The 17273-nt window shown below is 36.4% G+C and overlaps 1 protein-coding gene across 14 annotated transcripts in view; it reads right to left on the bottom strand.

The window, feature by feature from the left end:
* Positions 1-17273, bottom strand: part of LOC134538334 (ribosome-binding protein 1-like) — a 118118-nt gene that overhangs the window by 35205 nt on the left and 65640 nt on the right. For 7 of the 14 annotated variants that reach the window (XM_063379566.1, XM_063379568.1, XM_063379561.1 and 4 more), the window contains 7 exons: positions 15202-15414; positions 13604-13761; positions 10479-10632; positions 7237-7332; positions 4846-4935; positions 3648-3815; positions 945-1088 (listed from right to left, as the gene is read on the bottom strand). In XM_063379566.1, coding sequence (XP_063235636.1) covers positions 945-1088; positions 3648-3815; positions 4846-4935; positions 7237-7332; positions 10479-10632; positions 13604-13761; positions 15202-15414 — 1023 coding nt within the window. The remainder of the gene's footprint in view (positions 1-944; positions 1089-3647; positions 3816-4845; positions 4936-7236; positions 7333-10478; positions 10633-13603; positions 13762-15201; positions 15415-17273) is intronic. The other 7 variants (XM_063379567.1, XM_063379571.1, XM_063379570.1 and 4 more) reach the window with 1 other exon arrangement.

Raw genomic sequence — 17273 nt, 5'->3', positions numbered from 1 at the left:
AAACACATCGTTTTAAACGGAAAAAATACCGACACAAAGCGCTCGGAATATAATGGCGGGACCAAAAACATCATGCTACGTTTACGCGAGAGGTTTTTTTTATCCAAATTTAGACACCCTTAAATAGGTGCGATGATTATGCGCGTACAACGATCATGCGATAAAAGAGGGTATGTACCAATTCTGGAAACTCGTTGGCAAATTGAACATTTGTATACTTTTGAGTATTTCTCATTCCAAGTTATCATTAGCGAGGTCTACTACAACAAAATTATTATCTCTGTAAATTCCTTCCCTCACTTACTTGTCCGTTAGATTTATCGTGGAACGTTCCTTACACATGCTTAAAGAGAAATTGCTTTAATTCCTTACATATGGTGCAGTAATAAAAACAAACTTCTAAAGAAATTTGCAAAGCCAAAAGCAAAACATATACTTTAATCTGATATGTGGAATAGATATTAGTTTTCTGGTGGCTATACATTAATGTAGTTTATGTTTAAAATTACAAAATAGACAGTAATATTCAAATTCTTTCAATGAAATAAGAATATATTTTTTTAAGGGGGTGGGGGAATGGTTCTTATTACCGTAAGTATTTGAAACTAGTTTCAATTTTCCTTTTTAGCCCACCATTTCACACCTTCCTTTATGAATGCATCCTCACAAAAAAAAAAAACATTAGTTAAAGAATTAACTCCACGCATTCACTTTATCCAAAGAAAGAGTGGAAAGTTCTTAAAACACAAGCATTAAATATACAAAGCAGGTAATTAAGCTAAACAAATCCAATTACAAAGCCCATATGCAAAAAAATAAAAAAAAACTCAAACCAGATGAGAAAATTTGCACATCAAACCACCTAAAATGTTTCAAATTGCATGCAGTATTCTCATAACCCCCCCAGTTCCCTCCTCCTCGGAAACAAAACACTAATGTTTTACTTGTTGGTCGTCAACGGAGAGTTGTTGAAGCCGCTCGTTCTCCTGACGCAACTGCACAACCTCCAGCTCTTTGTCTTGGAGACGTTTCCTGCAGCTGTCCACTTCCTGTTGCAGACGATCCTTCGTTTTCTCCAGTTCCCCTTCCTGCGTGGCAGTTAAGATGAGAAAACAATTAAAATGTGTAGTTAGAAGGGTTTTGCAACTGTTTTTTTTCTTTTCATAAATTATAAAGCTTTTGAGATTGAGCCGGGTCGAAGTATAATAATTGTACCAGTGTTTCGCTCTGCATTGGAGCAGACATCTTCAGGGTCGAGAAATCATCTGAGAGCAAGTAGGCTGTTGCAGCTCTACAAATACTTGCCAGGGGCCTTTTCCAGGCAATCAGGCAATCATGAGACCTCCACATAATTGGCAGCCTGAAGAAGACTCCTGGCAACTATGTATAAAGTCCGATCACCTTCTAGCTCTCATCCATATAATTTCATTTTGGTTTAAAAATGATGAATTCTGAAGGGACCATAATTTAGTCACTTTGCAATGATGAGGTTTGCATTAACCATACTATTACAAAATTTAATCATTATTTAATTACCTTTGCTTTATCATTCTGTCTTAAATCCTTTAAAAAGTAGTACAGTGCAAAATATTTTTTTCTAAAGCTTCAGCTGTAGGCATCAAAATTGTATTATACAACTCAAAAAAGTATATATGGTGCTGTATAAAATTGTGTGCAAGTTTTCTTAGAAAATATTCTGTTTTTTTTTTATGTATGTCTTGCATTAGCAACATAACACACATTCTTAGTGTTATTAGCAGCAGGGGGCAGGAATTATGCCATGTTACAAAGTACATATTACTTTAAAATTATTTAAAATAATAAATTTATCCATGTTTACTAGAGGTGGGACGATACCACACTTTCGATACTCGATTCTGTATTGTTTTTTCAGTTCGATACTTTTGATACTCCAGGGAAAAATATTTTCCCATTAAGTAACAATTATTACAAATAACATAAATTAGTTTTAAACTATATAAATTCAATCTAGCATACCAGCACAATGTCAGATTAAACTTAAATACATAATGTGTAAATAATTGCATTATATTAATGAAAGATATGAATTCATCATTATATATTCATATAATAAAACCACCAGAAATGTAAAATACAGTCCATAATCAAGAAAAGCTGACATGAGAAACAGTGGCCTTACAAAATGTTATGAAGTCCTTTCTTGGAAGGAGGGGAAAGTCACCAAGCCTAAATTAGAAATAAAAAAATTAGGCTATTGTAAAAAGAAAATCAGAAATTTTTGCTTGTTTGTTTCATTTTACAAACAACTTTATGCAACAGAACAATTTTCAACAAAATTTTAACTTGAGAAACGTAAAATACAAAACAATCAGATCGTTAAGAAAACAATAACAAACGGGTAAATTCAGTTCAAAGATTAATGAATGCACAAAATAGGAGATCCGTGCCTTGGTAAAGCGCGTGCACCATTTTCATAATCATTACTAGTTTGCGCCACTAGTCTCGCTTGGTGCTGGCCATAGATGCTACTAGCGAAATGCACAGTCTTCCTGATACTATCCATATCTATGGTGCGATAAAGTTATTTTCTTACGTTTGCAAAGGTAAACAACGAACGTTTTTCAAAATAAAAGCATTAAAACGTAGTTTATCATTAGGAATAAAACACAAAAAAATTTGTGAATTTTAGGACTTTTCCGCTTCATAAAAACGTATGAAATGGGAAATTAATGATTTTATAAGTGTATATTCCGGGAAAGTAAACCATTGTAAATATAGTACTTTCGGCGGGACCAAAATTAATCGGTGTATGACACGGGAAAATGTATGAAACGGGAACGTATCATTGAGGTTCTACTATAGTTGTATTTTGTACGATGGCGACTCAAAACTTAATTCAATACAAATGAACAAGCATTCCGGTATCGAAAAAATGTATCGAACTTACAGTTTCGATACTCGATAGTTTGCGATACCGTCAAGTCTCGAAGGTATCGAGGTATCGAAGTATCGAAAATCCCATCACTAATGTTTACTAGACCTCTTCTGGGTGGCACTTTCATCAATACAGTGGTTTACGTGGTCTCTTTTGAAACACCACACTGCTTTCGGAAGGCAGGGAATGCAGCGATACAGAGTGGTCAGCCCAGAAGGGTGAAAGAGGTGGGGGATGGAGTGCCTTCACCAGCAGCCACAGTGAAGAGACGTGGAAGGAACCCAGTGACACTTCATCAGCACCCTCTCCTTCATCCTGTATCTCTCATCTGTCACGCCTGTGCAGAGGTTCGGTTAAGCCCCGGACTAAAGTGGCATAAGTGGTGTGTAGTTTAATTAAGCTATGAATTACCAATAGCATGACACAAGTTCTGAGATTACAATGCGACCCCCACTTTCAGTTTTGGCGGTTTTGGTCAAAATCATGGCATTATTTTCTGGTAAAAAAAGAGAAAGAGAGAGCGAAAGAGAGAAAGAGAGAAAGAGAGAGAAAGACAGAAAAAAGAGACAGAAAAAGAGAGAGAAATAGAGACAGAAAGAGAGAGAGAAAAAGAGAGACCGAAAAAGAGAGACAGAGATAGAGAGAGAGACAGAAAGAGAGAGACAAAGAGAGAGAGTGACAGAGAGAGACAGACAGAGAGAGTGAGTGAGTGAGTGTGCGTGATACTAACCATAGTCTTGATGATTGTTTTGTAGTTTGCCACAGCATCCTGCAGCTCAGTGTTGTTCCGCTCAGCGTCTAAGAGCATGGCAGAGCTGTTGTGCTGAGGCCGAGACCTCAGCTCGGACAACAGGCTGTTTGCACGCTGCTCAAACTGAGCCAGCCATTCATGGTAGTCCTGGGGGGAAAAAAAAGGTCTAAAATGTCTAAAAATATATAACAAACAGATTTAAGAGTTTGTATACTTTAAAATATATTTCAGTCTGGTTAAAATTAGTTAAATATTTTTATAACAATGATTACAAGTAAACCCTACATCTATGTGTTTACCAATCAGTATTTCTAGACAAAGTTAACCTATAAATACATAAAAAATTATAATTATATACATATATATATATATATATATATATATATAAAATTCTCTTGATCTCTTTATCACTTTTCCTATTTCATCAATCAAAATCTGTATATTAATATCTCTTAACATGAAATTTATTTTTTTGACTAACATATTCCCCTTTACAATTTACGTGCAACAATCTAAGCATGAATATTTAATTATTACAAGAAAGATTAAGAAAGAACAAAATCCCCAGTGAAGAACATAATAATCTGGAAATGTATTGTTCAACTAATAATTAAATTTTATAAATCTTTTTGAACTACATTATTTTAAGGTGAAGGTTGTACTAACAAAGGCTTGTAAACTACTATCTGAACAATCACATTTGAACTGCACCTGAAATTAAGTGATCTTGTATCAGCAAGAAACAATTGTATCCAAGATATATATCACACAGACCAAACATTCAAGAATTTTAATTTAATGAGATTACCACTTAAAAATTTAAGTAAACTTTTAAAACTACAACAAAGATTGGTGCAAGCAAAACCATTTCTTGATCTCAGACAATCATTTTGATTCCCTAATTTTTTTGATTGTATAAAACAACCTATTAAACTTATATTCATTCTCTACATTTACAATAACCTGTACTAGCTAAAGTGGGAAAAATCTCTAAATTTAAGTCTCTTTTATATATAATATTTACCAAACGATAAGTTAGTTCTTTAACATGACTACAAAAACAAAGGGTATTTTAAAGCATAATTTTCTAAATTTTTTTAGACTTCCTGTATTTAGTAGTATGTAGTTTTTCTTTCTACCCAAAATAAAAATACCTACAAGTTTTTACTGTACTCACCTGAACTTTCACACTGATTTCAGGAAATATCCTCAACAGCAGCTCTTTTGTAGAGCTCTCACAATTAATCTTGGTTTTCTCTATACTTTCCTGAAATGAGAAGAACCAAGCAAATGAAAATTTAAGCTAAAAATTAATAAATTTTCTGTCATGTATTTGTGGTACAGTAATTACAAGTAACTAACATAAAACAAGGCCACATTTCATTTGCAATTTTAACTGAAAACATTCTCATACACAACAGATGCAATTCATCTACATATCTCATACTAAAAAAAAAAAGACTTGACTGCAATATCTTGTTACCTATATACTTCATCTACAATCATTTGTGTTTAGATTAAAATCCCATAAAATCATTTAAGTTATTGAGTTATGTTATTTTATAAATAAAAAAAAATACTTTCAGGTCAGAAGCATTGCTTAACAAGATAAAAAAAACTCTAGAAAATATATCTGTACCTCGGAAGTAAAGAAAATCATGCCTATTTTTTATGAAAAATATTTTGCATAATGTGCATGATGTACATTTTTTGCTCTTTGTATAGGTATTGTATAGAGCATTTTATACCATTATGTCTGAAGTATTAAACTATTATATTGAAATTTTTTTTTTTTTTAAATAAAGAAGTTTAATAATAACGTGTCAAAGTTCCATAAAGCAATTCCACTACTAGCAGAGAAACCTGAAACCAAATAATGTTGCAACAAATCAAAAAATTACACAGATATGTAGAGTTCAGAAAAAAAAAAAACAAGGTGCAAAGGTGTGCATTTTTACGCTACCACTATACACACTAGCATTACACATCAACACAGTTTATTAGGATTGGTTGCACTTTACTTGATTCAACAGTGGTCATTAGCAGTCAATAAATCAAGAATACTAAAAAAATGCATTTGGTTTATAGTATGGAACCATCCCAGCTTTTGCTTGGACTAATCTCAGGAAACCATGGAAGTCAGAGATCATGACAGCTTCACTGGGTCAAGTGGGTCGAAGCTGTGTTCAAAGGTTTGAGTGCTCCATTACCTAACCCCTGATGAGGTTCTTTTTTTATTTATTTTTTCCTAAGAACCAAATGATATTACCAAGAAGTTAATAACCAAAACAATGACTTTCACTAACATTCAGACACTTTTTACACTGAAATTTTCTCCAACAAAATAAATTATTTTAATCCCAAGCACGCTCATTTCTTCAAACTTAATTCTAAGATTTCCAGAGTATAGTTGGTTTCTGTCTAAATAATATTATCTTTTAGCTTCAATCAGATCATGTTCAAATTTTCGATGGCTCCAGGTACTCTTACTTCTTAAAGAACAAACTCATAATTCATAAAGGAAACCTGGCACCACATTCAAAAACCTCATGAACATAATTGTTTTGACTTAATGCTTGATGTGAGCAATGCCTTCGCACAGCAAGTGAGGTGAAGGCATTGCAAGGAATCAAGCAGGAGATATTAGAAAGAACTAGTGATGGGTCAATTCCTGTTCCAGAATTGGTCGGTTCCTTCTATTCTATTAGAATCATATGAATCAGAATACAGTGGTTTTGGAATCGACAGTGACCGATTCTTTCAATGTATTGTAAGTTTTGAAAATACATTTTCTACGCAACATTATGTAACCTTTATATAATGTTATATTAAGCCCAGGAAAAGAAACGTAATGCAATTACATTTTTTAAATCATTAACAGCCTTTTATCTGAGTATATTTATCTATTGAACGTCATCATTAACAAATTTACGGAATTGGAATCTGATTTGAAAAACTGAACCTTAAATTTAAAAATAAAAAATGGAATCGGAACTGGTAGGTATATTAAATGAATCAGCCCATAGCCCAAGAACAGAAAGAACTAAAAAAACAGACCAAAAATTATACATAAAGAAACTTCGTTCACAAAATAAATCAAAACAGTGGCTGCCTTGTGAAGGAACAACACCCCACACACAAGCAATGTTTATACATTCAATTCTTTTTCCACATAAACATGCAACTCTTTCTTCCTAACTCACACACAATAAAGAACTGGTATAGTAACGATGCATTGTGGATGGTCTTATGTTTCACCTGTATTACACCCAAAGACCGGTCAAGCACTGGACGACATAATGCTTTCTATAACACTTACGACAATAAGTCACAATTACTTGGCAACCATAATGTTAAATCACATCCACTACTGTACGAGAGAAAATACACATAAACCAAAATATGTCAACAGGCAAACAGTATTTCAGGCCGGTTTTACTTTAAACATACGAAATGCAATTACGCTGCTGCAGCTGACAACAGCCACAATACAAGTCCATCACCACAGCTAAGAAAGTACTGAAAAGGAGGGAAGGAAGTAAAGACACTGATCAGATGCACGACTTACACTGACTAGCTTTTCGCACTGTTTCGCTTTGCTTTCAGCAGTCTTTTCAGCAGCAGACAGAGCTTCCATTACCTTCCAGTTCTTAGTCCGTAATGCCTAAAAATGATTGTAAAAGGACAACACTATTAAGAGAATCCATCATCATGAGGTCAGCAAACAACATCTCTTTCACCAAACTGATCAAAAGGATTTTGAAAAGAACTGAAAAAACCTTAAGACACGAAAATAATATGACACAAACAGCAGAAAATTAAAGTTCAGTTTTTTAAAACTTCTGATTAACTAAAAAAAAATAATCAGTATAATTTTAAAATTAAAAAAAAATATATAACACTATTCAGTGTCATGCTATCCTCACACTGATTTTATGCTAATTATTTAAGGATAACGACCATTTCAAGCCCAAAAAGTCAGAAATAACGAAGAGCAGAGGAAACTTCTTAAAACATCAGTAAAACAGTAATGTGAGATCATGGATTCTACACAGATCTACAACCCATGGTTCATTCGTAGAACTACAGTCGCGAGCTTCTGTAGAGCTAACCCACCTGCCTATAACCTTCATTTGGACCAATCTGATTTTTATCTGTTCAATTAAGAAACTGAGAGACAGGGTGTAAGGCTGTTATTTCCAAAGCTATACGTAGGTCCAGGCCATTTTTAAGACACGTCCTAATGGGCCCGAGCGAATAACTTTCTTTGCAGAGGTGTTGAGCAGTTGAGAATTAAGAAAAACACATCAAAATTGGTGGAACTTATATTGGTGAAATAAAGAAGAATGAGCATATTCAGATATACAAAAGTTTTCATGTATGCATAACCAAATAAAAATTGATGCAGCAAAGGGAAACAAATATATATGAAACACACATTTGACTGATCCTAATTTATGAAACTTGAGCAAGTTACTGGTTACTGTGGCTCAGTGAAAAGATGAATGAATTAAGGTTTAATGTGCTGTTTGCATCAAGGAACGAAACGGAGCAGCGATGAAATTCTTTGTTGGAAGAAACGAGAACATCACGATGAAACAAGGTGACTGAAGGCAACATCCGCTCAAAGCAACATTTCACGTCACCTCGATTCGAGTTATCTGGCGGCTTTACCACTGTCGTACCTGCATTATAACAACAATGGACTATCACTTCAGAGGTTTGAATCAAATCCGAAGCCCCCAGCTTTTGTAGTTCTGGTTTTCCATAGTTTCCCCAGATAACTCCAGGTGAGTACAGGGGCGGTTACTCATTGCAAAGTCATGGCAAAGTTTCTAAATCTGCTTTTGAATTGTGGTACATGTATTTGTCTTCAATGACTGCTGTTCATAAGATGGTAAAATAACAAAAAACAAAGTCAGTTTCTCTAGTAACTATCTTTCCTAGGATATAACCTATGGAAACCACAGAATGCAAATAAAAATACGTTTGCCATTAAATACATCCTTATGCATGCTCTAACTTTTTTTGGGATCCCTTTTAGCTTTTACACACAGAACTAGCATTGCAAATGACCCAGAAACTTACAAACACCCGCCCCAAAACAAACAGGGTTATTTATATTACGTGCAAAAATAAAAAAAAAATACATCAATGAAGTATCACACTGTTATAAATATGTTCAATTATGAAACTACAAACCTAATTTGCTGCAACCCTTGAGTGTCTGAATAAACAATGCTAGTTTACAACGTTAAAACATAGTATGTGTAAGTATTCTGTAGTTGGTATCAATATTCGTAAATTAGGAATGGTTTTTTTATTTTCAATTTGGGTAAGAAATTCTCCTGACAAAAGTCAACCATAATAAAACTTTTCAGTTAAAAAAATATTTGAGTGCCTGAGAAACATGACCTAAGTTCATGGAACATGAAACAACATTGATAAGACTTTCATCAGTACCATCATTTTCATAACGATGGTTCTTAACAACACTAACACCTCAGAAGTGAACCCACATAAAAAGTGAGATGCCTGGCTGTCGTTTGTCTGAACACAGAATATTTTTCCAGCAGTAAGTTATGATGATAAATTTCCTTTGCGTTAAGAGTTACTTCCAATTGTTTGATACGAAAGGTTTGCTGTAACTAAGATGAAGAAGCAGGATAGCATAAATCAAGAAAACGTACCAACATTCTCATGAAATGAAAGTAGAAATCTAGAAAAGTGCATTAAAAAAAAACTATTTCCCATAGAGCTGGTTGTTACATAGTTCAACTAATCATTAGTGAAGTTACGTTGGTTTTTATTATTTATCTCTACAGTGCCACGTCGTCTGAACATTCTATGGTTAGGCACAAACTGTAACCCAGCACCAATCTATACATTTTCATTCAGATTTTTTCGAATGGTTTCAGTCTGTTGATCTAGGTTGCCAGGTTGCATTACTGCGCTGTCTGCATTTATAGTTTACTCATAGAGTTTATTGTTACTGTCAGTTTTACATTTCAGTAGTCATCCCTTTTCTAGCTGGATCCATTTTACATTTTCACATTTTGTATTCCCATTAAAACTACATCAGCATTCAATTTACTCCACAAAATCGCTCATCTGTAGGGGCAACATTATATGGTGAATTGCAATATGAACTAAATAACACCGCAAAGCATGTCAATACACACTTACAACACTGAAATGCAAGTTAATACTCCATCGAGCACTGAAATACATATAACTAAAAACACGAAACCAATCAGCAATTTGATGAAACTTAAATTAAATTATAAAAATTTCATCTTTTATTGTGATCAATTCATTAAATGCCATTTACGTATTCAACAATAATTTTGTACCAAAATGTATGAACTAAATGGATTGAAAAAAAAAAAAAAAATACTCTGTTGTTTGATCTTGCATGTCATTGGTAACAAGTTATTACATTAATGACGGCACATTTTTCAAACACGCAAACGCTTGTCCATTTTTTCTTCTTCTGAGTAGTTCAGTTTTAGACATGCTTATTACTAATGACCTGATTGTATAAGTGCACTATGGGTCAGTCAAAATGAGACTATTATTGAAAAAAAAGTATCAAGAATTTTTTTGTTAGAATACTTGTAAAAATAAAAACAATAACACCGAAATATCCTGTTTTAAAACCGAAATGGAGATAAGAATTAGAACCATAGGATCCTGCCCCTGTGCTAGCTGGTACGGCAGCGGTCACGACAAAGCGGAGAACGAGCGGTATAGAGAGCCCCCCAGTTCGCATGCAGGCGGCGCGGGGCGAAGCCAACAGGGGCTGCTCACATTGTTCTTCTCCCTCTGGCCGTCCAGCTCCTCGCTCAGCCTGCTCATCTCAGTCTTGCAGGAGAACACCTCCTCGGACAGGCGCTCCAAGGCAGCGCTCTTCTGCTTCAGCTCCGCAGTCGCTTCCTCCAGCAGCGCCTCCGTCTGCTTCGCACTGCCAACACCACGCGCGCCAACCCGCCTCAAGACACTTCGCTATTCCGTGAATCTGCAGTATAATCGTGGCTGGATGAATAGGTCACGGAAGTACTACCTTAGTGGATGAACCAAAGCTACAGCGAAACTCTTTATTTACGTTACCGTTATTTACGTTTTCCCGTTATTTGCACTATATTCTTCAGGTCCCGTTTAGTTCCCATTTAGTCCAATACAATACTTTCACGCGAATTACGTCTCAAAAAATGAATCCATCCCGCTATTTAAGTCACGTAACAACCATAAACAACCAGAAAATACCGTGGGTACTTTAAGTGTAGATAAGATTAGCTAGTAGGCCTAAAAACATAGTGAAAAACGTAACGTTTATAGTCGGCAATGAACATTTTAAATCGCAAAATATACATATTTTATTACAAGAAAAAAAAGTTGCTTTTATTTCTAAACATGTAATAATTTAAGCCTAGGCGTGTAAAAGTCTGAGTAATTATAGCAGGAGACAATCTAAAATGCACGAGGGAAAAACGTAAACTCACGAATGTATAAACGTGGCTGCTTGTAAGTTCTGATACTGTATTTATGTCACAACTTAGCCGAAATACTGGTACGAGACATAAACTTCACAAGATAAAATGAGCGCAGTCTTGGTAACTGTTTTATACATATTTTATAATTTCGGAAGTATTGTACAGTTAACGCATATTTATTAAACTAACCATTTATTTCTGGGGATCGTAAATAATTAATTATTGGTATCAATACATCACGATGAACGTAAACTTGAACATGTCACGGCAGCAAGAAAACTGGTGTGTATACCAATAAACTGGTATTAGAACTGAACAAAACTGGTACACGGGAGGTGGAGCTATATTTTTTTCCGCTAAACTCGCATCTATTGGCTGGCTGCTGATGGGAGGTCATGAGTCTGGGCGGAGCATAGAGTGAGTTATACTGCGCATGCGCAGCTCAGCCAGCGGCTACACCGCGCCGTAACATCAGCTGACCGAGTACAATGACATTTCTCAGCGTACGGCGCGCTATTGACGGTAAATTTCCATCAATTTTCAGCCTTTTTTTTTTAATTTTTTTACTGTGACGCAATGTGTATGTAGCCTGTATTTGTTATAAACGCTGCAGGTTGCAACTGTATTTATAATTTGGAGAGGCAAATAATCTCCTTGAACAGCCAAAAAAGCAAGCAGAAGAAAATTTCAGATTTTTTTGTTAGGAAGTACGTAATCAGAAAAACATTTTGGCTTTCATTCTGTTTTTATTTTTTTCAAATGTGGTAAATTAATAATTGATTAAATACTAAAGTCAAATTTGTTGTTAGTGTGTTTGTACCTGCATTATAGTATGTGCTATTAAACAAAAGGAAAAAAAAATACTAAATAAGGTAAGCTGTACTCCTTTTTATACTTTTCCCTTTATTTACACTTTCCCGCTTTTTACACTTTTTTACTTTGTCCCCATGAACAGTGCAAATAAGGGGTTTTGCTGTAGTTCTTTATGAGGGAATTGGAATCAATATACAGGAAAACCTCTTAAATAATAGTTATTTACAAAAAAAAACATGAAATAACCTACTCAGTGGATCAGAATAAGCATTCAATCTTGCATTTATTAGTTGTTTTTTTTTTTGCTAAAAATTTCATTTTTAACAGCAACATGTTGATTTATTTTTTCTTGAATTTGAATTTTTCAATCCGAATGTTAGATCTCAAAACAGGATTGCAATAATGTATCACCCAAACACAAACTATACATAGTAGTACAGTACGTTGTATAAAGTAACATTCATAATTGTATATATAGGTAACTTAAAAATTTATATAAATGTATTACATAATACAAAACAATACTTGTTTTGGATCCAAGCAATTTTTTTGTCAAGAACATTCCCTGCAGTGCCAAACAAAACCTCATACAATCACTGTAGCCGTGAACAAATAAATCTTACCAAAACATTTTTACATTTGTTTAGTATGATATTGCCCTAGCATTTTACTACCCACAAAATATGACTGTTCCAAGAAATTATGTTCAACATGAAACATTTGATATGAATACCTACAGTATTCACCCAAACATAATTAAATGATTCCAACCAATACTGCTGAAAATAAAAGAGGGGGGTTGCATTATAATCTCCAAACTTTTATCGTGCCATTGGTAACAGCTTAGTTACCTGACTCTTAAATGTCACATATGCCACTTTGACAGCTGTAAATTTCTGCCTCCTAAACCTCTGCTTAGTTGCAAAACTACACACTCTGCCTGAACCTGGCACAGGCGGGCCAGATAAGACAAGTACACTTGGAATGTGGAATAAGGGAGAAGGCACAAAATGTTTTTCGCAGAGTTCTTTCTGCTTGTTCCGTGGCTGCTGATGAAGGCGCCCCCTCCCCCTCCTCAATCGCCCTCCCAGGCTGACCACTGTTATCACTGAACTACCGCTTTTGAACTACAGGCATTTCTAACTGTTGCAGGGTGTTTCAAAAGAGGCCGTGTTGAGTACTACGCTGACGAAAGTGGTACCAGAAAAGCACATAAAATGGAATAAATTTACTAATTTAATTTTTGAGTGCTATGCACTTGTATGGCGATTTCCACTCCTTGAAGTCTTTTTCGTAATGTTTGGGGGCGCATTATAGTCAGAACCACATTATTTTCCGGTAACGTTAAAAGATTTAATTGTTTTATTGCGAACATACATGTTGGATTTGTAAATAGTGCTTACCCTAGATTTATATTAACTAATCCAAGTGTTGGACGGTTCAAAATTCAAATATGGCGTAATTTTGCTGCCATTAACTCAAGCGATCCTGGTGGCCACCAGGAAAGACTCAGTGGTTCATGTGGTACCGGACGTCATCGGACGTTCGGCTATCGTTTTTTTGACTTTTATGTTATCCGGTAACAGTTTCAGTACGAAACAATACACGAAGGACGGTTCAGACACGTACGATTCGTCCTCGCCCTTCTCCTCCGCGTAGTGCAGGTCCCCGTTCTCCCGGCCCTCGGCCGCCGGCCGCTCGGTGACGGCAGTCATCTGCGTGGCCAGGCTCTCGTTCTCCTCCCGCAGCTGCTGCACCTCCAGCTGCAGCTGCGACAGGGACGCCACCTGCGCGGGGCACACCGCCCGCCTTCACTCCCTCCCTGCCCCCCCCCCTGTCACACAAGCAGCTTTGAATATATATACTGTATAGAAGTCGCGAGTGGATAGGATTCACTCCACGTTTTTCAGAAGCGTAAGATGAGCAGCTTGGGAACTTCACCGCTGCAGTGCGCTGCCATAACGCCCTGTATCGTCTTAGGTTGGTATTTACACGTTAGAGCGCAGCACTGTCGCCCGCTGTCATTCCCCCGTACCCCCCACCTATCTTTCACTGCAGCTCAAGGTCGTTCAAAGGGGAGGGGGAAGGGGTGTCTGAAGAGTTCGACACTTGTCCGCTAGGGACCACCACAAGTCAATGCCCTAGAGATGGTGGCGATCGCGGCGGTGAATTAACCAACTACCTCAAAACCGTATTAGAAATTTTAACCTGGGCTGGCGACTTCTATACAGTATATATATATTAAAAGCAAGCAGGCTGTCCACAAGGAAAAAATATTTCGTACCAACTTAGGCGAGAAAAAAGTACTAGATTCGATAAAAAAAAAGTACTATATTATAAATATTTTGTGGTTTTTTAACAATTTAGGAAGTTATTATGACATTGCAATGCTCGAACTTAAATATCACACCACACACACACACACACATACATTCCATAGTTTTTTAAAAAAATAATTACGCTTAATAATAAAAACACATTGGAGTTACTGTAATATGATTATATTAAAGAAAAAATGTACTAGATCTGAGCGTAAATGTGCTTGACCTCTAACAAAAGTACTAAATCTAGTACAAAAGTACTAAATCTACTACAAAAGTACTAAATCTAGTACAAAAGTACTAAATCTACTACAAAAGTACTAAATCTAGTACAAAAGTACCAAATCTAGTACGAAAGTACTAACTGTGGACACCCTGGGCACAAGTAAACTGCTCCTGTACAACATCAGTAGAGACAAGATTTTATGGTTTTATTTATTTTTTATATAAAATAAAGAGTAAAATTTATATGCTGCATTCATATGATAAAATGGCTACTTAATCCCATGATCAGTAGCGCAACAGGAGGGGGGGGGGGGCAAGGGTAATTTAGCCCCCACTCTGAAACCTTGAAGTGGGGGCAAATGGGGGGCAAAGAGAAAGTGCTGTGTAATCAAATTTTAGATAATAAAACTGCTTAAACAGCACCATTTTCCATCTTAAAATACAAAATTTTCCCGGGGGAGGACCCCGGACCCCCCGCTTCAATAGGGGGGATTGATGATTCTTTATAAAAAGGTATAGTGCCCAACCCCCCCCCACCCCCTACCCTTTTGGAAATTTAATTGTTGCGCCCCTGCCCATGATGTAACTTTCATTTCGGGGTTATTTTGGTTTCGTGGCGACTCCCCAGTCACAAAAGGTAAACTGTAGTCGGGTGGGAGGGGGGGGGGGGGGCAAGGTCACCTGCTCCGCCAGCTGCTTGTTCTCGTCCTGCACCCTGTGGAACGCCGCGACCTGGGCGGACAGGCGCCCCGCCTCCCCCTCCAGCTCGGCGTTGCGAGCCGCGGTGGCCTCTAGCTGCTCCCTCAGGTCCTCGCACATCTGCTGCTGGTCCAGCTCGCCCCGCCGGGAGTAGGCCAGGCGGTCCTCCGCGTCCGCCAGCGCCTTGCGCGACTCCTGGGGGAAACACCGCCAGCCTCCGCTAACCCCGGCTTCTTTGCCGTCCCAGCCCGCCTGGAGCGTCTGCTTACCGACATACAACATTATCTAACTGTTGTTCCTGAGGCACACCGCCAGCCACACGCCAGCCAAAACTACGCTGGTGCCTTCGTTAACCCCCGCTTCCTTACCGTCCCAGCCCACCTGCATACCTGCCAACTATCCAATCTCACCAGTAAAACTTTACAATATAATAAATTTTAGCGTAAACTGGACGCGATAATTTTTAGCTCAATTGGTTGATGTACTTCAAGCATATTTCTCCTATTGAGACCCATTTCCTTACACCATAAACGAAACCCAATTAACTTATTTACAATAAATATTAAAAACCAGATGTAAAGCAAGCAAAGTGATTAAATAGTAACACAATAATAGGTCTTACCTTCCCTGCAGTTATATCTTAAATAGGTAAGTCCTATGTAAAAATTCTGGCTCTCTTCATTTCCTACATATTATTTACAACATAGTCACAAATGAAATTTAAAAAAAAAAAAAGTTTAAATTATACCTATCCCATTATTCAATAACATTGTTATTAATTTAACACATCTTAAGAAGAAACAATGTTGTTAGGTGAAGCTGCAGTTGTTTTCTTGGCTTTTTTAAGAAAGTCAACTGAAAAATTTTCTTCAAAGCAAGCTCTTTTTGAAACCTTGCATTTCAGTGCACACAGACTTTCCACTGATTTGTGAGACATAGATGACCTAAATTCAGTTCTGTTCTTTTTGATTAGACTGAATATCCTCTCACATTCCGCATTGCTGTGAAGGATAACAAGAACAGCCAACATAACACTTGCTATTTTATCATATTTTAGCACCCCATCCACACCACACACTTCAGCTAACTTGGACCATTTATTATCAATGCTGTCATCTTCTGATACAAAGCTTGAGATGTCATCTACCTGCAAGTTTGCAAACTGCTGCTGAGCTTCATCCATGGCCGTATCAAATGATTCACCTGGCTTTAAGGGCAGAATGAAGGGAAACATATTTACAAAGTACCGAACTGACGTGAAGCTGGATTTTTCAATAGTGCTTAACCTGGCAACCTCTGCATGTTTAAGCACTTCATTGGAAAGTGGAAACTTATTCACAATGTAATCACAAGCTGCTACTAGGTACTTCCGAACACCAGAAAAAAACTCTCTCTTCTTGTGCTCTTCAAGGGTGTTTAACAATTGAAATGTTTTACTTCCAATGATCAAATCCTCATCATTTTTCTGATTTTGAGAAGAATGATAATCCAGGCTCTGTGCTGAGATATCACTCTTTAGAACAGATGGTTTAACAAATTTTGTTAAAAGATCTTTCAGTAAACTTTCTAGCAATTCTTTCAAAATATGTATTTGTGGTTCTGCCCTCTGAAGTAATATGTTGATTTTCTCAAAGACTGGAATAATATGAAGAACAAATAAACAAAATGCCTTATTTAAATTACAGCTTAAAAACATAAATAACTTTTCTTCTCGGCTCAAGATACTATTTGTCATTCCTACAGCCTTTGTACTCTTGGGAACAACAGTTTTACTTTTGGGAACATCTCTTTTGCTACTGGAATTCGGCCCTAAACTTGATAGTGGTTTCAATTTACTTGTTGCATTTTCTTGAGCTGTCATTTTAGAAATGGTTCCAGTATCTAGTTTAATTTCTTGACAATAGTGCTGCCTTCTTGAATATTGCTTGTGAGATCTGGTTTACAGTCAACCTTACCATTGGCAAGTTCTTGTTCTTCAGTCTTCTTTTTGATGGTCAGTTTTGGTATTAGAAAAGAAGAAAGGCCAACATTATCTGAAGTCTTCTGTTGCTTGA

Source organism: Bacillus rossius, chromosome 13 (assembly GCF_032445375.1).
Source record: "Bacillus rossius redtenbacheri isolate Brsri chromosome 13, Brsri_v3, whole genome shotgun sequence".
Classification (NCBI taxonomy): domain Eukaryota; kingdom Metazoa; phylum Arthropoda; class Insecta; order Phasmatodea; family Bacillidae; genus Bacillus; species Bacillus rossius.
Note: the sequence above shows the minus strand (reverse complement) of the source record. Positions and strands in the feature narration are given on the sequence as shown.